The following is a 26,746-nucleotide window of genomic DNA, read 5'->3' as shown; positions in this document are numbered from 1 at the left end:
AAGTCGAAATCAATTAATTGTTAACGGGGTAGCCGGTAGGTTTTATTCAAAAATCCCCTAATTTCCGACTACCTTATTATTTCTCACAAGGTATTCTTAATAATAATAGTTATAAAACATGACCCCTACAGGACCCTTCAAGGTCGTACGGACTTACGCTATACGACGGAGTTTCCTGACTCAGGAATATAATCATGAGCACATTTATTTCAATGTACAGTTATTAGTTAATCTTCTACAAGATAAAACATCATAACAAAAGATAAGCAGGACGCGGTTCGCCCTGTAGCGCGTGTGATTGGTCGGCCTAGCGTCACGTGACAGGGAGGAACATCACTTGATTGGTCAGCTCATCACGTTACCTTGGTGACCGAGGCGTCTGCTTGTTCTGTCTATACCACTTGCGTTCTCTTCCGTAGATACTAAATCGTCTATAAAATATATTTAACAAGTTTTTTACAAGCGCATGTGTATTTATTTATTGTCGCCAATTGCTGCAGCTTTTCAGTAAGTATGATTTAAAATTTCGATTAATTTAATATTTTAATGAAAACTGTTATAGTTGGTGAACAATATATCGGGAGTCGTCCTTGCTCATTGATAATTCTTTTTTTACTTACTTGGTACTTAAGAAGGCTGGTTTCTGGTATTCTGGTGACATGATAATAGTGGATTGAAAACATCGTTTGTTAATGGCTACGTTCATAGTACATTCACAGTATAGTATAGTTTTTTACAGTACTTCTCTACGATAATACACCTCCACAAAAATGCCACATAATGCATAACTTTATCACTTTTACATATTGTATTTCTTTGGTAAAATTTGGATTGATCCCGTTTGATGCAACAAGGAAAAGGTTCTTATCAGGAAAGGAATTATTCAACTTTTTAATGTGACAACATTGCATTGTACTCATGATCTCAAACTATTCCTTTCCTGATAAGAGCCATTTCTTTGTCGCAGCAAACGGGTTCGTTCAATACAAATTTTACCCGAGAAACATTTCAACTATATGCGACTCATAAATAATGTTCCAATCCGGATTTTACACTTTTACCTGTCTCACTTAATTTTCTAAATATGTATTAACATGACATCATATTTTTCACCGAATGTTAAAACCTGCATGTATTGTCCATATAAACTTTTAGCTGCTAGTTATGTTATTGTCATAGTTCAGCATTGAAAACCCGCCGTTTATAATCAGGGTTAAATAGTTCTGCGTCTGCTATGGTGACATTGACGTATGTAGCTGCTGTGGTACTAAAAGTGATGTCGTATCACTTAAGACGTCACTGATTTTATGACGTCAATTATGTCGTGCCATTGATATCTTACTAACTCTTTATGTCTCAAGGCTGACTCATGACATTTTCCGCGTATCCGCCTGGTTCCAACTTCCAACTTGGTCTGCTACAGATTTTAACAGTTTTAAAATAAAACTTAATTTTTGGAAATTTTGGTGTGATACTCATTATGCTATGAAGCAAGGACCATTACAAACTATTGAATTGAAACAGTTTAAACTAGATGAACTACTTTAATAATTTAATTGATTTCATCATCGAAAGAAAGACATTTTATCTGGAAGCAAGAAAACAACAAGGTCCTTGTAAAAGGTGGAGCTATTATTATATATTAAATGCTAACCAATTTACAACGAAGATAATTAAAATCCCTCCGCAAGTAAAATCTGAACGTGTATTACATAACTACAAGGTGGGCCAAAAGTAACGTTACAATTTGCATACGTTGGGCCTTATACCATCAGTGACTGAGCTATAAAGGCCAAAGTTTGTAACGTTACTTGTGGCCCATGCACACTGTATATAATTGTCGCCCACAATAAGTATAAACCAAGCTTAAAGTTTATTTAATGCTATTTACATATCATTGCGATATATTAACATTCTGCAAACTATATGGTATCAGGAGAAATGGGCCAAATTGTGACTCTATATTATACACATTCAGTATTTAGTATAGTTATTCTGAATACTTTACTTCATGACTAACAATATACTAACCGATGATAACTGTCCAATGGAGGATATACCAAATTATATATATCGGTAAATAGTCAACTTAAATTGGACTCTTTGATATTTTGATTTATTCAATCATTCATCGCACAAGAATTTAATAATGTTTCGCATTTGATACGAATCGATTCTTTGAAGTTAATCTTTAGGATTGTAGAAATCTCTTTGACTCGCATCTTTCAATCCAAATTTACAATGCCATTCTAAATTCTTTGTGATCAGTGCAAGTAAACTTTACATTTAAAACATAAATCGTTTAAAACACATAAGCATTTAGATTAACGACTTATGATGTTTAAAACTAAAACACCAATTTGCTAAAATTGTTATGGATGCGTTGAACAATCAAATGTTAAACTAATTGTGATGTTTATGCAGTTATCATCGGAATAGGATATTTCTTGAGATCCAGCATATTATTAGTCTGGCCAAGCAATAAATCTAAGCTCCAAAAATCCCAACTCAAGTTAACTGAACGAATGTTTACGCTCTGCTCATGCAGCGATCAGGATGTGATATAGATCAAAAAGGAATCCATATCATACTAATTACTTGAATAAAAGAATTAACGAATTCACATGAAAGATTGTAGGACTGAATTTTAGTAATCTTATTTCCATAACCAAATGTTTAAAGAGTACCTACCTATATTTCGTTACATAGCTCACAAGAAGAACACAATCGTACAACTCATGACTTGGTTATATCAGCTATTATACCTCTTTTCCATTGTATTTTAACATGTTAGGTTTCCATCTTCATCGGATTTTAGCGAGCCCATTCATACAATCTAACAACTTTTAATCGCGCTTAAAGAACAAGATCTGAATTGCATAGCAATCAACATCAACCGCCCAGTCGGCCAATTTTCTTCAACATTAAAAAGCAAAGGTATATTCAGGTACTATATAACAGATTAATTTTAGTTTGAGATTGTCACTCAGATGGTTTTGCTTCCGTTGCGGGAGGCGCTGCGGCGGGGGCTGCCGGCGTTTCGACGGCGGCATCTGCTACTGGGGCTGCAGCAGGGACAGCTTCGGCTGCTGGTGCGGCTTCGGCAGCGGGTGCAGCTTCGGCAGCGGGTGCAGCTTCGGCAGCGGGTGCAGCTTCAGCAGCGGGTGCAGCTTCGGCTGCGGGTGCGGCTTCGGCTGCTGGTGCAGCTTCGGCTGCTGGTGCAGCTTCTGCTGCTGGTGCTTCGGCTACTGGGGCGGCCTCTGCTGCTGGTGCCTCTGCTGCTGGTGCTTCAGCTGCTGGGGCGGCTTCGCCAGCGGGTGCGGCTTCAGCTGCTGGAGCTGCTTCTGCTGCTGGAGCGGCTTCTGCTGCTGGAGCGGCTTCTGCTGCTGGAGCGGCTTCTGCTGCTGGAGCGGCTTCTGCTGCTGGAGAGGCTTCTGCTGCTGGTGCCTCTGCTGCTGCTGGTGCTGGTGCCTCTGCTGCTGGTGTCTCTGCTGCTGGTTCCTCTGCCGCTGGTGCCTCTGCTGCTGGTGTTTCGGCAGCGGGTGCGGCTTCAGCAGCTGGAGCAGCTTCGGCTGCTATTGTGGCTTCGGCAGCTGGAGCAGCTTCGGCAGCTGGTTCGGCTTCGGCAGCTGGTTCGGCTTCGGCAGCTGGTGCGGCTTCGGCAGCTGGTGCGGCTTCGGCAGCTGGTGCAGCTTCGGCAGCTGGCGCGGCTTCGGCAGCGGGTGCAGCTTCGGCTGCTGGTGCGGCTTCGGCAGATGGTGCAGCTTCGGCTACTGGTGCGGATTCGGCTACTGGTGCGGATTCGGCTACTGGTGCGGATTCGGTTACTGGTACGGCTTCGGCTTCGGGTGCAGCTTCGACTGCTGGTGCGGCTTCGGCTGCTGGTGCCTCGGCTACTGGAGCGGCTTCGGCTGCTGGGGCAGCTTCTGCTGCTGGAGCGGCTTCGGCTGCTGGGGCGGCTTCGGCTGCAGGAGCGGCTTCTGCTGGGGCAGCTTCGGCTGCTGGAGCGGCTTCTACGGGAGCGGCTGCTGCTGGTTCTGCGGCTGAAAGATTTGATTTTGAAAAAATTTGTTTCATCCCTCTACAGCTGTACGTTTGTCGAATACAATTAGACTTCTTCACTAATATTGCTCCGCAAAAAGTCAAAAAAGACATTGTAGTTCTCAGAGAAATTCAGAGAACATTAGCGCTTTAAAACCTACTCTGTCTAGTGTCTAATAGTCCTAGAAGTGTGTCGAAATTGTCACATTTCAAAGAGGTCTAATCGTAATCTTGTTACAAATGTTTTTTTTGTTTGTTTTTTTTTTCAAGTAAAATATTGGAAGCATGCAGACCCAAATGTTTTCTTGCTTTATAACCTCTGTATCGGGATTGGATGCTGACTGCTGCTTTCTCCTCTTCTCCTGCTGCCAACTGAAAGATAAGGTATAAACGTAACAATTTGGGTATTTGTAAAAATTTGCAAAACATTACAATTATGACACTGTATCTATGTGGCCCTGTATCAAGTTGGCCTGTCTCCTAAACCATGTTATAACCACAAATTCATGTCACCCTTAAAGTGGTCACGCGGTATCGTGCCACACTTTTATAACAGAATAGTCATATTTTCACGGTCGACAAATTCGTAAGCTGAGGAGACAGGCCAAATCTTTTGACTTCACTATGACGTGTTCACAACAAGTTAACGTCGAATTCTTTTAACGGCCGATCTCGTTAATTGTACAACTTTGTTAATGCTTTAATGATAGATATGCTAAAAAATTTTATGATATTATGCTAAAATATTTCCTCATGCATAATAACATATGCTAACCACTGTTCTCGCTGTGACTATGAATCTGGTTAATTAAACGCAATCAGAATGACGATATTCTGAAAACCAACAAATTGGTTCGTCTGCATGGACCATGGCAATTTTCATTTATAATTTCTTGATCAGGGTTTGTTGTTGTTTTGGTCGTCGTGGCAACCATTTGCTTCTGCTCGTTAGTACTGACATGTTCCCAAAAAACAGGTATTCAGGACACCCACAATTAACTGTTAAAAGCAAGCGAGTACCTAATTCCACGCCTTGCAGTGAAGCTGCACACCGCTGGTTTTTTACTTAAGTGGCGGCAGTGGCTCTGAAAAAGCTGCAGATCTATTAGTAAATTAAACGTGGGACTTTGACTTAGGGCGGCTTCAATGTCCTAGTAACGTGGGAGTCAGATAAAATGATGTAAAATGGCGTGTCATTGTCGTACTAACTAGTGAGAACTATATCTCAATCTGACCATGACAACTAGTAGCCATGACAACTAGTAGCCATGACAACTAGTAGCCATGACAACTAGTAGCCATGACAACTAGTAGCCATGACAACTATATTAGCTCACTGTATATAACTAAACTATAATCACACTTTTACTAGCATCGAAACCTTGTTAGTTGATACTTTACTAGTTTGTCATAATTGTCATAGTAATTGTTTTTAGTTGTCACAGTTATACTGTTTTGAGTTGTAATGTTTACTGTTTTCTCATTATAGTTGGGTCTTGGTATTTTCAGATATAATAAAACAGTAGCTGTTATTTAATTTCTGTTTATGGTGTTAGCACTAAGCATGTTCCTGTTGTCATGGTTACTGTTTTTATCATATTCCTTGGAATGCTTTTGGTCGGAGATGTGTTTCGACGTAACAGTAATTAATTAATTTTATAATTAATAAGTTTCATATTATGTTGTAATCGGTGGGTTGGAAATGCATAATATCACTTTAGTTCATTCTATAATCTTATTATCTACTGCAGTGCAGACCATTGCAATTATAATTTCAAACAATGTGCACTAGTGTTTACCTATGGTAATTTCGAACAATTTTGGAACAATTTCCGCCCAAACGTTGGCTGATTCTACTAATCTTTCTTTTGATATTTCTACCTCGTTATTTGACCTGATCTCACTCCTATTTTTGTGAATTACAGTGTGCACTTCCTCCCTACTTTATAGTATCACTACTAAAATCAGTACTGATAATAACGTGCACTGTATTCGAGCAAGGTAACCTTGGATCTGACACATGTAAAATTGTAATGATCTTTCTAATTTCTAATTTCTACTGATTTTGCTTGAGTTTGATGTGTGATTTGTTAAGACGGGTCTTCATTGATAAATTTCGTTGTTAAAGTACGCATATATAATACTATCAAGAGAGTATTTTTTAGTTGTCATAGTTACTGACAAGAGGAATAATCATCAGACAAAACAGTTTTCAGAAGCTGGTCTGAGTAGAATTTTGGAGGAGAAAAGGAGAAAAGTATAGTTGTTATCGTGCACCTTGAAAAGAACGGGCACGATGCAACAAAATCTTCTCAATAGGGTAAAAGGGTTAAAGAAGAAAAGTTCCGAAAGAAAAGCAGAGGAGATGCCAGCCCCTCCGCACAGTTACATGTGAGTAATTTTAGTTACTAAGGTAACCGTTACTATTGGTCACGTAGAGCTTGCGTGTGAGTATTTCAGTTACTATGGCAATTTAGTAAAATAACTTACAATATGTGAGTAAAACTTTGTTGAATTAGTTAATAATCCAAGAAAATTTTATATGATAATTTTACAAAGTTACAACTTACAAGTCTCCTGTAGATTTCTACTACAATTAATTTAGAGAAAAATAAAATAGAGAATAACTTTTATTGATTTAAAAAGAGAACAATTAGATTTCTGTCCTCTAAATATCAGTATTATATTATTATAAGTTATAGTTACTGTGGGGAATAATATAATGCACAACTTGTTTTACACGTGAAACATAAGATTGCGACAGCTAGCGCTATCCAGCGCTAGTTGTCGCCATCCAGCGATAGTTGTCCCGTTTACACTATCGCAAAAGAACCGATTTCTCTCCCGTAAATACAAGTTATATTGGAGTATTAGTTACGTTACTTATATTAGGGTTACTTTGCAGAGGAATGTAGACAATATGTTTCTTGACTTTTACAAATGAAACATTCGATTTTTCGAATGTTTCATATTATATTAATTGGAACTACTTACTGGAGAAGAATGTTAATAAACATTAATTTTTCTAATTCTACCAGAGAAACATCAGATTTACTTTGGAGAAGAATGCAACACAAACATTTTTCATGTTTTTGATAAAAACTAGAGTTGTTGAGTTTTGACCATCCTGGCATCCTAATTGCTTTAACAGCTTTGAAATCTAAATTCCAGCTGTTATATCAACCATGAGTTTTATGGAATGATCGTGTCATCACATTCTCATCCGTCTCAATCATTGACTATTGCTTATACAAGTTTTTCCTTACTCCAGCCATAACAAGAGCAATTAAAAGTAGTGATCTCATTACCACGTACAATTAATTAATAAATTAAGTCACGTACAATTGTACGTGACTGTTCATGGAATGCAGTACAGCTTGATTTATATGTCGAGCAACCAGCCAGCCTGGAGATAACATCCGCCATCGGTCGAAAGTCGAAATTTCACCATCATTGTTCTGGATTTAGCAATCAACAGTTGTGATATCAAGACCAGTTGCCATGTCACGTACAATAAATTAATAAATTAATAAATTGTACGTGTTTATGGAATGCAGCTGGATTTATATTTGTCGAGCAAGATTTCACCATCATTGTTCTGGATTTATTGCACCAATTAACACAGCACATCTGCGATAATTTCCTCCTCAAAATTACCGCTTTCTTGTGCACTTGAGAATTTGCAGTTGACACAGAGCCAAAAGCAAACTACCAGATCTCACAAATTCCCGCTCACATACAGACCTTAGGAAACATGAATATGATGTATTTACATCGAAACGATGACAAATTTCCTTACCTAAAAAGAGCATTTTTCATTTGTAGCAATGTTATGCGCGGAATCATCAGATATTTTCAACAGAAACACACAAGCCTTAGAGTGTAAATGACAGTAAGGTTTCTACAGACCTCTCTCCTAAATCAAAGACGATTCCCGTACTGTAGTGCGACACGTACCCTAGTGCGAAAACCTCCAAGATCGACAATGTCGCACTTCAGTACGCTACCTAGACTGTAGTGCGACATGAACTCAAGTGCGAAAGAGGGAGGTCTTGTCGAACGCATATCAGATTCGTCAACAAGTTTTACTACTTTTAGTTGACTACAGTAAAACCCCAATTTACCGCGGAGTTTGGGGAAGGAAACATCCGATGCATACTCCGCGGTAAATCGCGGTTCGCGGTAAATCGGGGTTTTGTTTGTTTACATTATACATGTTAAGCCCTATTTAGGGGAAAGGAGATGGCCGCGGTATATCGGGGTTTGGGGTAAATCGGGGTTTTACTATACTACTACTAGGTCGGAACTAAGTCCGATCTATGCCAGATCACCCCCTACATTATTTTACATCCTTGTCCTGCATCAGGGTTCGCAGTTCCTCTTTAGAGCTTTTACCAGCTTCCTTCAGTAACATAGACGAATAGCGTTGTATCAGTCAGCCTTGCTGTGCTCGACCAAAACCTTAGAGTTTAGATCACAGTAATGACCTTGCAGACCTCTATCCTTCTAACCTAAATCAAAGGCTGCGCTTGTCAAAGTTTGCAGCCTACACATCCATTCTTGACAACTATACATATTTGCTGATCGTTGTATTTCCTTTCATCAGTTTTTATAGTGATGGTACACCTTGTAAAGATTGTCGTTCAAGTTATGACACCTGCATTAACGTGGTTATTATTATACATATAAATATTGAGTTTACAATAATGGTCAGCTCTCACAACACATCTGAAATCTGCTCAATTTTAAATTTTAAGGTTTTTAAGGAATTATCCTGACTGTTTTAGTGGGTATCAAAAGAGTGTGGATGGTCCGTTATATTTGTTATGTGGTAGGCCAGTTGGTAATCTAGCTAGGCACACTTGGGGCCCAAAATTTAAATTCCCGGGACACACTTGGGGCACACTTGGGGCACTAAGTTACTTGGGGCACACTTGGGGCACAAAGTTACTTGGGGCACAGTCGGGGCACAAAGTTACTTGGGGCACACTTGGGGCACAAAGTTACTTGGGGCACAAAGTTACTTGGGGCACAAAGTTACTTGGGGCACAGTCGGGGCACAAAGTTACTTGGGGCACAGTCGGGGCACAAAGTTACTTGGGGCACACTTGGGGCACAAAGTTACTTGGGGCACAGTCGGGGCACAAAGTTACTTGGGGCACAGTCGGGGCACAAAGTTACTTGGGGCACACTTGGGGCACAAAGTTACTTGGGGCACAGTCGGGGCACAAAGTTACTTGGGGCACACTTGGGGCACAGTCGGGGCTACTATAAAGGTGTCCGTATAAATATGAAGCTATAAGAATCCTCTGTTAGCTTTTTGGTGGATGGGGACTGTCAAACTAGGTTAAGTGAAATAGCTCTCGGTATTGAATATACTGAGATTCCTTGAGTGTAGCTGTAAGTCCTTCAGTATAATGTTAGGTCAGAAACCGGCGACCATATAAGAAGAATAGCCTCAGCTCTCACATCAAGGCCGCGGTTCCTAGCCAAGTACGGAGGGCCGCACATAACCTACAATTACTGAAAGGAAATCGTCCACGTACCAATACTGCTCTTGCCTCTTGACTTTGTTATTTCTCTCCATTGCTGATAGTTGCCAATTCGAGGCTTTTTTCGCGGAAGCTGGACGGAATTTCGAGCTAGCGGACCGAATATGGGCAGACAAATTCACTGTTAAGGGTTTGCACGCAAAAGCAAATCTCACTAACACGTGGTGCTACTGTAATTAATAACCATTAAAGCACTGTCAACCTTGCTGTGAGTTATCAAGGTTACCACTTGGTTACCGTAGTTACAGTTGCAGTGCTTTTTTGGTTCGCACTATATTAGGGGTAGAACAAGTGATAACTTTTGTATTGTATGCCAAAGTTTTGATACCGTAGCAAAGTGTTTCGGGTTGTGGTAAAATTGCTGAACTATTGAATACATCTCGTTGTATGCGTCATTTATCGCTAGGGATAATTGACACAATATTTCGGTGCTATACTATTGTTTAATTAAAGTTTTTATCTGAAGCCGGGGTTGTGCCCGAAAAGATAATAACAGGCTATATTCCCCCTTGATCACAGCTTCCCACATTAAATACGGCCTGTAAATTTGAACACGTAACCATGGTAACTGTGACCATGTAGTGAGTAGTGACCACTAGGGCTTTAGGGATACAGAAATAATAGTCGCCAGATTTCTCTCTTATGATCTCACTAAAAGTGTCTACAGTTTGATTCCTGAAACTTTCAACAATCACTCTGTTCGTTAGTTCCTGGCCTAGTTGTCATTTCATAATTGTATACTAATTAAATGGCACGAGCTAACCAGCACTATAATGTCACCCATAGTTCCACTTCTATTTGGTAGTCTATACAATTACGTGGGCTACATACTGCTTCCCAGCCCGACCACCCAGCACCCTATATATGCAGCTATTTAAATCTAACTAACTAGCTCTCTGGAGAGCAGCTCGGGGATACACGACATTCTGAGCTGTAGTGTTGATATGACGATTGACATGGTAAATAAAGCCTAATGAATTACAAAGTATGATGGGAAAGCCCGAAAATGCTGAAAACTTTGCACTCTTTTCCCTGTAGTTGTACCATAGATCGTGTTTGTTTATACTGCTGGGATGAAGCATTATCGGAACCGAAGAGGAGCAGCCGGGTCCTCCGTGTCCTTCCGGTGAGTTACCATAGTTACCAAACGCGTTACCATAGTTACCTACACACGTGTCAGTTCCGTCAATACTACAAATTATAGCTTTGTCTTTGTGTTGAACGATTGTAATTCAAGCCCACTAAGATCTTGTTACATGCATGTATACACGGTGTGCATCCCTTGTGGGTTGGGACGGTAAAGCGCCAAACATGTGAACTTAACGATTTCAATTATGTTTCTGAAAGGCTGTAATGGTGTGTTGACGCAATAGTTTAAGTTTTGTGAGCAGTTAAAATAATTTTAAACCTGTCTAAACTTTACATATTGAACGGTAAACGTACGTTTTGATAAGTATTTGACCTCCGCCACGTACTCTTTCACATAAGTATAACTTACATAACTTTCATAATAGATATTTATTAACATATCTTCAGGGACCTATCGAAGAGGGACAGTGAGAGTGGTACGAGGAGACGAGTGGGAGCCCTCTCTAGACAAGGTTCAGGTCCCTCGTCCTCCTCCACATCTGTCCCTAAAGCAACTGGACTGCAACCCATCGGGGAAAAGAAAGCAACAATATCATTCGCTAGTGTTGCACAGGGTAATTATTTATATTAACTATTTTTCTTCTGAAAAATAAATTTTACCTACAATATAAGTTAATTTTTCTGTCAATAATCAATCTGATACATCCATGGCCCAAGCTGCTGTTTTTCCCGATATCTATTTGATCTTACACTGTTCATCTAATAACTATCTTGTATTCCCGTTAACTGCTTGGTGGAATCTGCAGTTTTATTTCAAGCAAATTATGATATTGTTTGTCTAATTCGACGGTTGCAAATCCATTTTAACCTAACTTGTAGACTTTAACTTCGTACAACTATAATACTACACGTAACTGTCGACCCCACCTAACTTTCGATGGGTTTAACATTTTATCTTAAAACGTGGCCAGTTGGTAATCTAGCTAGGTACAGTTGGGGCACACATGGGGCACAAAATTGACCTATGACACATGTTATTTTCCCTGTGAATAATCGACCCTCATGGCCAAAGTTGCTGTTTTAAAAAGTATTAGATCTCACATCGTTTTCCGGAAAATCATTAGATTTCAACATTACATTGATTTCAGGAACGTTGGCCCAGGCTGCCGAGAGGAGGAAGAACTCGACAGGTACTGCACCTGTTATTAGCGAGTCTCCAGCCAGGAAACCCAGCGTTTGGAAATCTGTGAGTTTAATCCCATTTCATTTTGAAACATAGTATCCATGGTCTCATTTTGATCTACGTGCACTATCTTTATTTTCGAAACAAAAGACACCATGCTACTGTGCTCAACGTGTTTTCGAGAAAATTTAAAATACAAATATCTTTAAATTGTTTGATTCACACAGTTAAAAATGTTATAAGTTGTCGTTTAAATTTTTGCACAATATATTACATAAAAAACTGAAATTGCGTTTCATTGTTTCCTCATATTGTTCTGAACTTTTGATAAAGTTAAGGACTCACTATACTTAGATTTTATTGGAAGTTTAACACTCATTAACTGTCTGATTGCAGGAAAAAGCATCATGTTTTCAGACTATATATGTTTAATTATAAGCCCATCGAACATAAAGTACGAAGTTTAAGTCTAAAAGTTAGTGATAGTTGGATAATATCCGGTTGGAAGAGACAAGGACACATGAAACAGGAAGTTAGGAATGTAGGCAAATTTTCGGCATCAACGCCATCTTCATTCTTCAGGCTCAAATTATTTTTTATATAGTATTGTCGAAAGTATTAAAACAAGTATATTCTACAAGTTAGGTTAAAATGGATTTGCAACCGGCGAATTAGACAAACAATATCCATAATTTGTTAGAAATAAAACAGCAGATTCCACTAAACAGTTGTTTAAAAAAAACTCAAGCCCTAGTAATTAATGCCTTACTGAACACCTTCTTAGCTTCTTATCCAGAAACTTAGAACTTTGAAAGAGTATGGTATTAAATTCTGTGATCCTTTTGGTATGACTCTTGAGCAGTCGTTTTCCACCGCGGATTTTGCAACTGACTCAGTCAAGATCCACAGCCTATAATTCAGGAGGCAATCTGTGGGGCGATGAAAAGGATCAGTAAAGGGGTGAGGCCTTTTTAATTGTTTTCTTTTCGTTTTAGCGTTACGTACTTCCGTTGTGCCAGCTGATATTCTCCAGTAGAAATTTGAGAATAATGAGTCTACAGTTGACCGGTCAGATCATTGATAGATTCTTTGATATCTCATTTTAGCCTAATGTTCATTTCTGAACATGCAGTATTCTGGAAATCAAATACTTTTGCAATTCCTCAGAAGCTCGGCGGCATGAGGCATCCCAACATCAATATATTTTGTTGGTAGAGGATATAACGTAAGCAAATTGAACAGAACACCGTACCAACGCCGTACGAATTGTTTGTTACTATGGTAACTCACCCTACGAATTGTTTGAATCAAATCGGGAAATAACATGTCCTACTTACAACTACTTGCTGCTCTGAATATATTTAAACATGCAGGCTGGCCGGGTCTTGTGTACCCGAATTACCGGAGTCAACTCTTCCCAATAGTATGGATTGCTTGCGTAGGTTTACTGTTCAGGTCTTCATAATGCTTTGATTACTTTGGTTTTGGTTAAGGTATGTGTTTTGTGAATTGTGGACGTCATTTCCCGCTTTGATTCAAACTATGCGTAGGATAGTCACTGCAATAAACGAAAAGATGTTAAGTTGTTGGTACCCTGCACGCGTTGTACTTAGATTTTATTGGAAGTTTAACACTCATTAACTGTCTGATTGCAGGAAAAAAGCATCATGTTTTCAGACTATTTATGTTTAATTAGCTCATCAAATGTTAAGTGGGGTCGACAGTTACGTGTAGTATTATAGTTGTACAAAGTTAAAGTCTACAAGTTAGGTTAAAATGGATTTGCAACCGGCAAATTAGACAAACAATATCCATAATTTGCTTGAAATAAAACTGCAGATTCCACTAAACAGTTCATGTTAAAAAAACTCAAGCCCTAGTAGGTCATTAATGCCTTACTGAACACCTTCTTAGCTTCTTATCCAGAAACTTAGAACTTTGAAAGAGTATGGTATTAAATTCTGTGAACCTTTTGGTATGACTCTTGAGCAGTCGTTTTCCACCGCGGATTTTGCAACTGACTCAGTCAAGATCCACAGCCTATAATTCAGGAGGCAATCTGTGGGGCGATGAAAAGGATCAGTAAAGGGGTGAGGCCTTTTTAATTGTTTTCTTTTCGTTTTAGCGTTACGTACTTCCGTTGTGCCAGCTGATATTTTCCATTAGAAATTTGAGAATAATGAGTCTACAGTTGACCGGTCAGATCATTGATAGATTCTTTGATATCTCATTTTAGCCTAATGTTCATTTTTGTACATACAGTATTCTGGAAAAACAAATACTTTTGCAATTCCTCATAAGCTCGGTGGCATCCCAACATCAATATATTTTGTTGGTAGAGGATATAACGAAAGAAAATTGAACAGAACACCGTACCTGGTACCAACACCGTACGAATTGTTAGTAACTAGTATTGTAACTCAGGGTACGAATTGTTTGAATTGTTTGAATCAAATCGGGAAATAACATGTCCTACTTGCAAATACTTGCTGCTCTGAATATATTTAAACATGCAGGCTGGCCGGGTTTTGTGTACCCGAATTACCAGAGTCGGCTCTTCCCAATATAATAGTATGGATTGCTAGGCGCGCTTGCGTAGGTTTACTGTGCAGGTCTTCATTTTGGTTTAGGTATGTGTTTTGTGGAAGTGGTATGTATTGAGTACGTGGTTCTGTCTGCCTGGATGATTTTATATTTTTAGATCAGGCAAATTGTTGAGTAGGACATGTCATTTTATGCTTTGATTGAAAATATTCGTAGGATACTTACTGCAATAAACGAAAAAATGTTAAGTTGTTGGTACGCGTTGTACCTAAAAATAATATCTACGCCAATTCTTATGAAAATGAATCCTTCAGAAATTTGGCTAATATTATTATTAAGACTATCATCTAAATCTACATTTAATTCTCACATGCCATTTATTATTAATAACTGAAGATTTACTAAGCTTACGAGAATGAATTCTTCAGAAATTTAAAGACTGTAGCTGGTTTAAAAAATTCCAAGAGTTCTTGATTAATTACTATTTTCACAAATAAACGTTACAACAGTATAGCATAATTACAAAACGTATTTTGTTTCATTGTCTTATTCTCGTTTTGCAGAATGTTGCATATTACTGATAATTATATCACATACACTAAGTTTAATTGCAGTCGCATTTTTGCACGACACGTTACTAACACTAGTCCCCAATCAAAAGTCTATGTGAAGATGGTTCGGACTTATTGTGAAATAAATCAGTTAATCATTGGCACGCAAATTGTTTAACTTAATCTTCACATCTTATAATACGCTCAAATCATTTGAAATAAGGCACGAAAATATAATTTGGAAATATAACATGGCTGGAATTTTCTGAAATTTCATGACAATTTTCACCTCACATAATGGACAAAGCGCATCGATAACCAATTTGCGGAAAATTAAGCTGAACGTTTTGTCACATTACTTCAGACATCTTAATTGTTATACGATGTTACTAGTTACTTGTCCAACTTAGGAACAGTAACGTTTACAAATCTAGAATAGCTTTATTCAGTATAAGGTACTTGTTTTTAGTAGGTTAGACCCAGATATATATACTATAATAGTACTATTTAGTTTGTAGTCGAGGTACCGATTTTCTTTATTTTGTGACGGTACTTTCACTTTCACCAAATCCCATACTACCAAAGACAGAACGGGGCCCATGCCTCCAAACTGTGTTATTTACATCAAAGGTGTGACAAGAGACACATCGCTACTTTTACTCTTCACACCCTACCTTCCTGGCTATTCTCACTCAAATACCCTTTTTAACGATCACCTTTTTATCCAAAACCGTATGTGATCCATCTGGTATGCCTCTTTCTCTCTTTTATTTGACAGCAAATCCTTTAATGATGGTCCTTAAATTATTCCATATTGTATGCAGGGACTAGTTATATATTCACTACTAGTATTCTACTAGTATTCAGTATTCTGTACTCCCATTCTTCACACCCTACCACGACTGACAGCTACAAGGCTTGTAGAAGTTCCAAAGATTACATCCTATACCTTTGAGAAAGTGTGCAGGATTTGTTAAAAATAGAGGTATATTTTATATAAGCTTTTTATAACCTATAAGCTTTTTAACCCATTAACAGGAGTCTTTCATTAACTTTAACTGTGTAAAATGTTGAACTTGAAAGGCTATTGGTTTTCTGCCACACTTAACAGTTTTATTTGCTGAAGGCCCACTTGTCGCCTGCTCTATATTTCAGTATTATCTATTGTTGGTTTCCCCGTCTAGCCATGCAGCCCGTTTAGTGTCTAGCTAATATAACTGTCTAGCTAATCTAACTTTGACGGAGCCTATTTTATTTGACCCTTGTAAGCAAAATATATTTACAATTACACACTCTTCGTAATGGCAGAGCACTCTAAATTCCATAGACTCTGAGAGCTTAATGCAGGTTATAATTTTTACTGAATTTAGAGGGGAGAAAAAGCAAATAAGCAGCGTTTATGTCTACGCGGGAAGCCATAAAACAGGATCATTGGTGAATTATTGCAACATATCCTATTCTCTTATTGCTAGAGCCGACCTTGGGATAGTCTATTCTAATTCACCGGTAAATATTAAGCTTAAACCGAGACTAAACATAGGCGGCATCTTCTTTATTACCTTAGTAAGTTAGTTACCAACTGGTAACCTAGTAACCAACTGGTAACCTATAGTAACCAGACGTAACGAACACGACAGTAGACAGAGCACACGATCCCAACAGCCGTTACGCATAAACCGCGGCACTTTGTAGCTAACCGTCCATTCTTTGTGCTGGTTTTCACCAGACTTCACAAGGATCATGCACTAGATTTGCACCAGACTTGACAAGGATTATGCACTAGATTTGCACCAGTAAGTTTTACATGAGTTCAGATAACTCAAACGTGCAACAGTGCACTGTGCAGTCTGTTGAAACCTTACTACTGTGGATCTCAGCTAGTCGACTGACTTTGTGGCAGCCGTCTGGCTGGCGGATGTTACAAAATGTTACAAAATGTTATGCATGAATAGTACCTGAGAACTACATGAATATTATGTGAATATTATGTGAATATTACGTGAATATTACGTGAATAAGGAGTAGTGTACTTGATAACATGGGTATTCAGCTGTGGTTTGAGAAGTGCAGAAAATGCTAGTAGCAGTCTGTTACACTGTGCTATAGTCTACATAAACTATACTAGATGCCTTACATGACTTGATCGAAATAAAATAACCTTGATCGTCAGCTTCACAACAATTTCTTTGGTTAAAAGAAATCGAATATTCTCTTGCCAACAATTAATCGAGACATTTTTAATGGTTTCTGCAGAAAAGTAGCAGGACATTGTAGCTAAGGTTCGTGTAACAATAGTGCAACTGTATGATTCACTCATTATAGATAATCTCCCCATACAAGCTATGTACCTCAAATTATCCATTCTTTTCTGTAGTAGGAAACACAAGGTATGTAGTCTAGGTGCTAAACTTCATTGTAAAATAGAAAAATGCATAACTCAGACTTTGGGAAGATGAGGTTACCATTAAACTATCAAATACTATAACTGCTTATGCTCGGATGCCCCTGATCATGGATATTGTAGGAAATTGTAGAGTTCATAGTTCATACTAAAACCAGTGGTGCAACAAGGATGTGCTCGTTACCAGTAATCACAATACACGGTATTATATAGTATATACCATTACGTAAGGTGCCTACTGCCTATTGTCCTTCTTCAACAGGATTGTAGCAATGTACATAGCCCTACGGTTTAAAGATGCTTTATTGGCTTGCAACAGTTAATCAAGACTTCACATTTTAATGGTTTCTGCAGAAAAGCTTGCTGAAGTCTATAATACGAGTATTTAGTCCAAACGATTGTTTTGTTAATTGGTGTGTCAATTGCCAAAAACACGACGTTTTTGGCAAAAATATTTTGTGAACCAGACTAATGCTCATGAGAGAGATCAGGACCTAGACTTATCATAATTGATAAGAATTTGTAGGTGGTCTGTTTTTGATGACCCATTACATTGATAAATGTGCATACAATGGTATAATGACATTGTCTATATTATGATCATTATATTCTCATTTACCACGTTATGCTTGTTCAGAGAGCACAAATGAACCAAATACCAAAGTCATGTTAGTCATGAGTCCAAATGAGCTGCTCGCCGCCATCATTGATTGCTTTTCATTACGTTAGGCATGGTGGTTCATTGATCACTCATTATCTACTCAATGAACTTAGCCATTACTCTAAACCTTTATATTTACTACATATCTGCCACTTATAATATTCACAACATTCAGGTTTTGATTTATATCAGTGTCCTGATCATCCATGCTGGGTATAATCTCCCTTTTGTTATCTTTTACAGACCTTCTTTTGTATCTCTTGTTACTTCCATGCTCTCATACCTCCGTCACATATACATGTGAAGCAGCTGAATGCGATTATATCACTTATTATCTGACCATTCTTTACTTTTTCACAAAAATATGACCACTCTTTTCTGTAACATCTAAGCATATGACATAATATGTATAATGTCATAGTTTAGGTTAGATGTGCCATTGTTACTTTTCTCACGAACACCTGCACTAGTCTCGTTTATTAAATTATAAACACTTTCAAGACTTTTTAATTGGAGCTTAAGTACTTATCATTAGTTTTGAATCTATTCGCTGAGATGTAACTGTCCTCACTTCATATCATGGCATAGTACAGCTTCTACCAGGATCTTGATCACTTAATAAGCTCTCCAAGAATTAACAGTCATTACAGAAAAGATTAGCAGGACAAAATAACTTGCTGGAGATTGATCTCCTGAGAAATATACTATGATTACCGGAAGGAGGAGCTGTCATCGACTACTGTAAAAACTCTTTATAGTTTTATAGTTTATACCGTGCCTTCCTATACAGCTAAACCCTTTTACCGTGACTATCCCTTTCCAGGGATGTGCACCCGGCACAGTTAAAACTATCTATACCGTAATGTTTCTATAATGGGCGCTTTTCGTTTAGATACTGATGGTTTTAAAAATACTCGCACTAGGCTTCTGATGGACAAAAAATAAACGTTGATCCGTTTACCTAACAACTTCTATTGTTATGCTCAAGAAATTTACAATTAGTTACGACATTAAGTTACGCAATTTCCGTTTGGTTATTGGTATTTGAGTATAATACCACGCCCTAATTACCATTAACCCTATGAACATTGTTAGTACAATAGTATGAACAGTGTCGGTAGTCAAAATTTTGATATGTTATCGTTCATTGATGAGTAGGTATCAAAACATTTCTACATGAAAATAATTGATAATTCAAGCATGAGCTTAAATAACCCCATTCCAATAATTAACTGCTAATCTTCGATTTTGTCATTTGATTTTGTAATAATTTCAACATATCGCTGGTCGCCCTTACTACGAAGCCGAGTAATATTATCTGATAGATATTTTATGGTACTTAGTAGTGAAGCGTTTTGATCGACGAAGCATTTTTCTATAAATCATAAAAAGACAGAAATTTTATCAACAATTAAATACCTCGGAGCTACATCGTACAAGTAGCCGGTATTGCTTTTATTAGGTTTCCTGTTTAAACATATTTTACATTTTTGAGTAGGCCGAAGATTGATGACGACTCTTTTTAAATGAAAGTTTTATCGACATTTAATTTACATTTATGCCAAGTTATTCAAACAATTTTGAACTGTTCATATGACTGGTAATTTCCCAAAGTAAGATAAAGAGAAGCCATCTCATCAAATGGAAGAAAGACCCAACGACGTAGACTATCGCATGGAATTATTTTAAAACCAGTGATTAAGAAAATCCTACGAGCAAATATTATTCACACAAGACAGTTAGTCTGGAAATCAAAAACCCTGGTTGATTAAAAAAACAGTTTCCGAGTTGAGAAAGTTGGAAAAAAAAAGAAGAATCCAACAAATCAGCAGGCTGTTATACTAGCTAAGTGCAGAGCTGCTCCGTCCTCCGCAAGCAGTAGAGAAGAGGTAACACAGACCAGATCAGGCAAGATCAGGCAAGTTAATGAGGCAGATGGCGGGAAAGGAAGAGGAAGGTTTGCTCTTGATTCCGTGTTATCAGTTGTCACCCTACCCTTCTGGACCACAGAACGTTGATGACCACAAAGCAGATGTATGCACCGTAAGTACCGTTTATAAAGTTGTTTAAATTTGATAAAGATACATTTTAATTATAGTGGTAAGAACAAAATGAATTAAGTATAGGCACTGGTGCATGAATACTGTTGTTGGACGTGAAAATAATATTTGAAAGGCAATGTCCCAAATGTTAAATCTTTAAATAGTGCTATACTTTAGAAAGTTATACTCATTAAGGATTGAGAAACATTTAAAGATTCCTTTCACTGCAGAAATATAAGTCTATGGTATAAATTGGGTTATAATCAGTATACCAAAACAAAATCTCCCAAACGGACACTATCTTCAAGATCATCCCGTTCCCTGTGTACATGCCAATTGAAAGAGCTCCTCTGAGACCGAATAGGTCAGCATGGGCCAGCATGCTTAGTTCACGGTTGGGAACCTCAAAGTCGCAGGTATTAAGTTAATAGTCCCCATCTGGGTTGATATTTTAGAGCATTCTGTCTTAACTCTATCATACCAGGTACCTTTCAAGCAGCGAGTGATTTGCTGCCTTGCGATTTTAATCTTTATCTTTTAGAGCCTCTATTTAAGAACATCCTCATTTCATCATTATCTATTCCAGTCATAAACCTATTCTCAGTTTTGGTCTTATAAATTAGTAAATTATTTGTTATTTACGTAGCCACGAAGTAAAACTTATAAATAGAAATAGTTTCAGTAGTAAAAACATAATAAACATAATTATTAGCAATTAGTAATAAGTCTCTTTACGATACGATTTTATTGCATTCTTTTACTGGCGACTAATGAGCAAAATGATCACATACAGTGGTTTTTGTTAGATATTTGCCATTTATACTAGTGGCACAGGTGATGTGTTATAATATGTACATTTCCTGATGATTCCTTTAAAAAATGACTAAATAAATTTCTTGGATTAGATAACTTTGCCCTTCTCAGGTCATAATTATCCTCCACAGTTTGGTCAGTCTAAACAAAGTTGATAATGATTATTAAGGTGTGTCAAATAGAGCACTGAATGGTAGTAGCAGTAGTTACAGTCTACACTGTGTGGGAAGGGCTTCTAAGTGGACAGACGACAGTGCTTCTATATAGTATTAGTTGTGGCTAAGTTCGGAATGTGGAACAGTGTTGACTTGTAAACTTGTTAAGAAGCAGTACCAACCTCACAGGTACTGACACTTCATAGTTCACCTGTAGTACAAGTGCCAGTTCTACTGTCGTTCTGACTATATTCAGGTGTTGAACGAAGGCCTATTTGTGATATCAATACGTTCACTTTTGAGATTTGAGTTTCTGTTCAAGTGGATAGTTGATGGATAGTGGATGAATTTTTGAGTGATGCCAGTGCATCACTCTTTTGATATTTTAATTAAAGATTTATTGTAATTGAAGATTTTAATGCGTTAGTGCCAAGTAATGCTTCCGGGTAGTGCTCCTCAAAAAAGAAAGAAAACAACTGTTTCACGTTTTAGACTATCTGCACGTTTTTGGATATTCCTTACTTCCTTACAATAACTTTGAATCACACCAAAGGTGTTAGGGATAAGTCGGCAAACAAGGGCCTGAATGGACGAATATGAGCATTAGCATAGTCTTCCAGGAACACATACTTATACTTCACAGTACCAAACTTACAGGTTTACTTATACTTCACAGATGAAGTAAGGTCGCTATAACTGGCACTACTACTACAAGTGCCAGCTATACTGCCGTTCTGGCTAAATCCAGGTGTTGAGGGAAGGCGGGGAAGGCCTATTTGTTACATCAATATGTTCACGTGGATAGTTGTGGCCCCCATGCTTTATAAAGCAATTATTGAGTGATGCCAGTGCTTACTACAGCTTTTGATAATTGTTTCTCGTTTCAACTCCGCACTTTCTTTTTCCGCACAGTCCATACAATAACTTGAGCAAAACAAGGCTTCCAGGAGCACATATCAGGCAACTTATATATACATCATGAATTAAGTAATCTTTGGGGATATTATATATTTGGATGAGGCTCTGGGAACATATAATTGGTACGACAGGTCGTTGTTTCAGAAGCTTCCAAATAACATATTTTAATTGAATTCAGTACTTAAGTTACCTTGTCCTACCCAGATCCTGACGAGAAAACATAATCTACATAAAATTCCCAGCATAGGCAGGGTAGAAAGCCAAATAGCAAAATTCCACTCGATCTTGACTCTGTTGGGTACAGGCACAAAATGCTAACGTCCTGCTGACCCCGGCCACTCCGGACTGTTCAGGGTGAAGCTCGACTATCTTCACAGTTACTTGTTCACAGCTACAAAACACTTGTACCTCTACTTTTACCAGTATGCTGGATGCTGTAAAGATGCAGGAGATGATGTGGAGACTGGAGGTGTTACATTGAAGCGACAATAGTTCACTTTTAGTCCGACTTTTTATCATTTACTGAAGCTTCAAATCGGAATTTTAATTCAATAACACATTTCGATTGCATTGAAAAAAAACAATTTGACTGGTTCCTAATTGCTAAGGAATCACAACAAATCAATTTAAAGTTCTACCATCTCATCACCGAAAAGGGCTTGACTAAAAACATCGAAAAGACTCCACCCTTAAAACTGCGCTACAACAATATCATCACCTCCTAGACTATATATTGTAAAAACCGGTGAAACTCTCAGCTGATCACGGTCCACTCCCAGTCTACTCAGCCGAATAGCACCTTTGTGAGATGCCATGGCAACCTGACTTTGAGTTTACCGCTATCGGTACTAGTTACCAATAACGGTACTTGTATCCAAGAAATTCTTAAGTTCTAAAGATCAGATCGCTTCAGGGTTCAGGATATCATCGTGTACTAGGTAACCTAGAAACAGTCCACCCTAGTAACCTAGCAACCAATAATTTACGGGTAGGTTACACCTGGCACAAGTATGTTCCTCTGGTCTTGAATTAGTGGGTGTAGAGATAGACTGTGGAAAGAGACCTTCTGTGTAGTCAGTATGTCAGTATGTGGTGAACTAGGCTATCATTCAGTGTTTTCATACTAGTTTGATTGCGCGAATTAGCGAATTTTAATCATTAATTTGTTATTCTAATCTCAAAGGCACAGTTTACCTTTACTAGCAGGAACCCGTCTGACCCTAAAATGGTGTCAAGGCTCAAGAGACTAAAACAATTATTACCTATTTAATTCGCGTTTTTGACACCACTTGTGGTACCAAATTTTGGGCTCTAAAACTCCTATTTCTTGGCCTATTTTTTATTTTTTCATGCCGATTTGGAGGCCATTAAAGCATTTGACCCAGTCAAAAAAGTTTCAGTTGTATATCTTTGACGGTTTTTGCAGAAATTCGCGTTAAAGTTGATGCCGTGGTGTCAGTAAAATGGCACGGATAAATAAATATATATATATATATCGTCTCGCTTTATATATAGTAAGATTATCCATAGGAACTTTTATTGGGTGAGAGATCAGTTATATTTCTATATTTGTAAGTACTAAGTAGTCTATCTAGTATGAGTAATTAGAGAGGTTAAACTAGAGATACCTGTTCAACATGTGGGAAGACGGCCGACCACTTATTACTTTATCAGCTCGTTAGAAAGTTAGAACTTTAGAAGTGCTAGATTTTTTAGCTCATTTTTACATTTTCTCTTACGCTACGTCCGTGAGAGAAAATGTAAAAGTCAAAACGTTGAGAAATCAACTCTTTGGTTGACTTATTATAACTCTACGTTGAGTTTAATCGAAAATCGATTAAAGTAACTGCATATTAGGTTATTTATTTTCCACATTACGGACTTTTTAGTTATGCAGATATGCCTAAACGACTAGTGTGACGATGTTTTCAGGCAGAAGTAATCCGTATTTTAGCCAGGGTATAACCTGACTGTCTGGGCTTCCCACATTTGATGTCTCCGCATAATGAATCCGTATAATGAATCCGCATAATTAATTGCAAAGAAGATGAAAGTTGACACCCCTTTCAGTTGCTGCCGAATTATATTATAGTATTATCTATGAGTGTTGCTTCGTTAGTTTTGCAAGGTATTCTATAATCTATTCAGCACATTGCATTCTAGATTTAAATAACAAAGTGTTCTCTCTGCGTACTTGGAAAATATAGTTAATGATTCCGAATGCCATGTTTCCATGACAATTAGTTTATAACAATTAGTAAAGGATGAGTGGAGATTTTCCAGGCAATTACGAACTATTAGTTTGTTTTCTTGCTAGTATATATTTACATATATATGGGCATATGGATGGTCAATAACTTTGAAGCTGTGGATACGCCGAGAATAGCCGATAATGCTCGAATTTGAGCGTTTTTGAGTCTGCGATTTTGACGTTAGTTTGAGAAAATTGTTTTATGCTTCATTAAGTTATATCTCAGTTGTATGTTTAAAATAGCTCCAGTATTTATAGATGTACACTTGCAAACTGTTACTTTTTTATTCGACTAGAACAATTGTGCGGCCAATCAAACATTGGAACGTACGGAGTGCAACAGACCTTATTTAAAAAGGAGAACCCTATTTCAACAACGTCTATATGTGGCCAAAATGGGCTGGATTATCCATACTTACAGGCTGTATTTTAACATGGATTGTCATTATTTGTCATCATTGTTGTCGTCATTGCTGGGGGACGGAATCTTATTGTTTGGAGGTTATAGTTAGTTTAATTCTTCTGGAGTACTTTGAAGTCTATTGGCTTCAGTGATTGCGCACCTAGGGCTCAACTTCTTATTATCTCGAGCAATCCAAACATTTGGTTATTACCCGAAGCATCTTAGCTATCAATGTTCCAATTACCATGGTTACCATTGTTTGCCAGATAATATTCTCATAAGATTAAGGTAGTTATGTCACAAACGGTCTAATAAGATGCTAATGATCGTGAAAATAGACATGCAGTTTAGGCGTGTTCTTTCATTCAGAACTATCAACTAACTTCATCCATACCAAGTCGCAATTAGCAAGTGACAATTTATATCATATTTCTAATTCGACTCGGATCAGATCTCAAATTCGGACTCCATTATTCTGATGTTGAGAATTTTGATGTTGATAATGGAAACAACCATTTCCGTAGTAGTTCAATTTCAAAACCAAAGCACAGTTTGGCTACAGAGGTAATAAGATTTTGGCTGGATCAGTCAGGAGACTGAGATTCTAGGCACTAGAATAATGAGAACTGCATGGTAACCATAGGTTACCATGGTACCATGGTTACCATGGTACCATGGTTATCATGATTTGGTCGCGGCTCAGTCCAGATGATGGAATTAAGAGGCTGCAGGTCGGGTAATGTATGCTAAGTATTTCACAGGATGATGAATACCATTACTATACATGGGTATTCTCAGCAGAAATATTTATAGGCCATCACCTTTCGAGGGTGTCATTATTCAGCGGGCAGTTCGTTTTGTGGGAATTGGTGAGATTATGTTTTCCTCGATAGTTTTGATTTTCAAACGTTTGTTGTGCCAATCAAAGTCAGTTACTAGCTCGTAAGCTGGAAAAAATGTGGCGATTTTCTGTGGAATCGCTCAAAAATGTGTGCCAACCGGTATGTGGGTCAACTTCAGGGCTTTCCCTCTAACGTGGTGACAGACACGACGTGACAATTGGGTGGTCGTGGATTTAGTTCACTGCCAGTTCCCCGTATTCTCAGTAGTGTTGAGGTTTAAATTGTTACAACCAGTATGAAGCTCTTTGAAGAAAACTCTAATTTTACTAGCCGATGTTGTGGTGACAGGTTCCGAAAAAGGTGTGACCGGAACTTCCACTATTTTTAGGACATCGGAATCTATCGGCTTGGCTTCCAGGATAAGTTTTTTTTTCTTTTCACCTGGTACATTTTCACAAATCTCAGTTTGACACTCGTAGCTACTTCATTGTAGCACCATTTTTTGCTAAATTATTTGCCTGGTGTTATGCCACTTTGCTATCTGAAAGATCTCTTACAGAACAGTGTGAGAAAACACATTCTCCCATGCCTCTCCGCTTTACTACACGTAGGTTGCATTCTTGGTAGTCATTGTTACCAAGACAGCCTGATTAGCTGATTTTTGATGATATCTCTCTCGTCTTCATGGCACCTGGGATATGACATTTTCCTATAATATCTCGTATTATAAAGGAGAATTATATACCTACAGCGCGTACAATAACTGTAAAAGTGTGAGAGAATGCAGATTGCAGAACTCACTATATCCCACGGCTCGCTTACTCTGCACGTACAGGTTCTCTAACAGTACCTCACGCAAACTGCCTTCCCAGCATAGTCTGTATTATATCCTTATAGTTATATCATAGTAGGAAAATATTATCATAACATGAAAATATTATACGCTAAGTATTATATGCTTCTCCCTATTGCAACCAGATCTCCGAACGTCAAAATTCCTGTTAATTTAACACGCGTTGTTGTTTGAATTGAGCTGAGTATGTTGTGAGATATTACGGCTGGCGTACAGTCTGACACCAGCCCTAACATCCAGTGGTACGTCCTGTTTAGAGACACGTTTGGAGACACTCCCCAAGTGTCGTCGCCATTGTTACCGTGTGTCGCCGCCATGGTTACCGTGTGGGAGATCAAGAGGGTTATAGTTTTAACGATCGTACTATCGTAACGTTAAAATGTGGACTGGTTACAGCTGGATCCCACTTGGCTTTACCTTGCGCCTCCACAGCTGCAGCTATTACAA

At 38.1% G+C, this 26,746-nt stretch overlaps 2 protein-coding genes across 7 annotated transcripts in view; one reads left to right on the top strand and one right to left on the bottom strand.

Annotated features, from left to right (window-relative positions):
* Positions 1–26,746, top strand: part of LOC134821884 (uncharacterized) — a 62,329-nt gene that overhangs the window by 9,187 nt on the left and 26,396 nt on the right. Inside the window, exons 1-3 of one of the 6 annotated variants that reach the window (XM_063832692.1) lie at positions 6,251–6,432; positions 11,130–11,296; positions 11,831–11,928. The exons of 1 other annotated variant lie outside the window; for it this stretch is intronic. In XM_063832692.1, the coding sequence (XP_063688762.1) occupies positions 6,338–6,432; positions 11,130–11,296; positions 11,831–11,928 (360 nt within the window). In that variant the 5' untranslated portion in view covers positions 6,251–6,337. Of the gene's footprint in view, positions 1–6,250; positions 6,433–10,633; positions 10,720–11,129; positions 11,297–11,830; positions 11,929–19,640; positions 20,066–20,372; positions 20,481–25,856; positions 26,054–26,746 lie in introns of those variants that run through there. 4 more of the 6 variants (XM_063832693.1, XM_063832694.1, XM_063832695.1 and 1 more) reach the window with 4 other exon arrangements.
* The window catches only part of LOC134821576 (fibrous sheath CABYR-binding protein-like), a 55,245-nt gene continuing 30,110 nt past the window's right edge, over positions 1,612–26,746 (bottom strand). Inside the window, exons 4-5 of the mRNA XM_063832278.1 lie at positions 4,359–4,413; positions 1,612–4,043 (exon numbers count right to left, since the gene is read on the bottom strand). Of these exons, the coding sequence (XP_063688348.1) occupies positions 2,983–4,043; positions 4,359–4,413 (1,116 nt within the window). The 3' untranslated portion in view covers positions 1,612–2,982. The remainder of the gene's footprint in view (positions 4,044–4,358; positions 4,414–26,746) is intronic.

The sequence above is a fragment of the Bolinopsis microptera genome, chromosome 10 (assembly GCF_026151205.1).
Source record: "Bolinopsis microptera isolate Bmic1 chromosome 10, MBARI_Bmic_1.0, whole genome shotgun sequence".
NCBI lineage: Eukaryota > Metazoa > Ctenophora > Tentaculata > Lobata > Bolinopsidae > Bolinopsis > Bolinopsis microptera.
The sequence above is the reverse complement of the archived record's forward strand: the minus strand, read 5'-3'. Positions and strand labels throughout refer to the sequence as shown.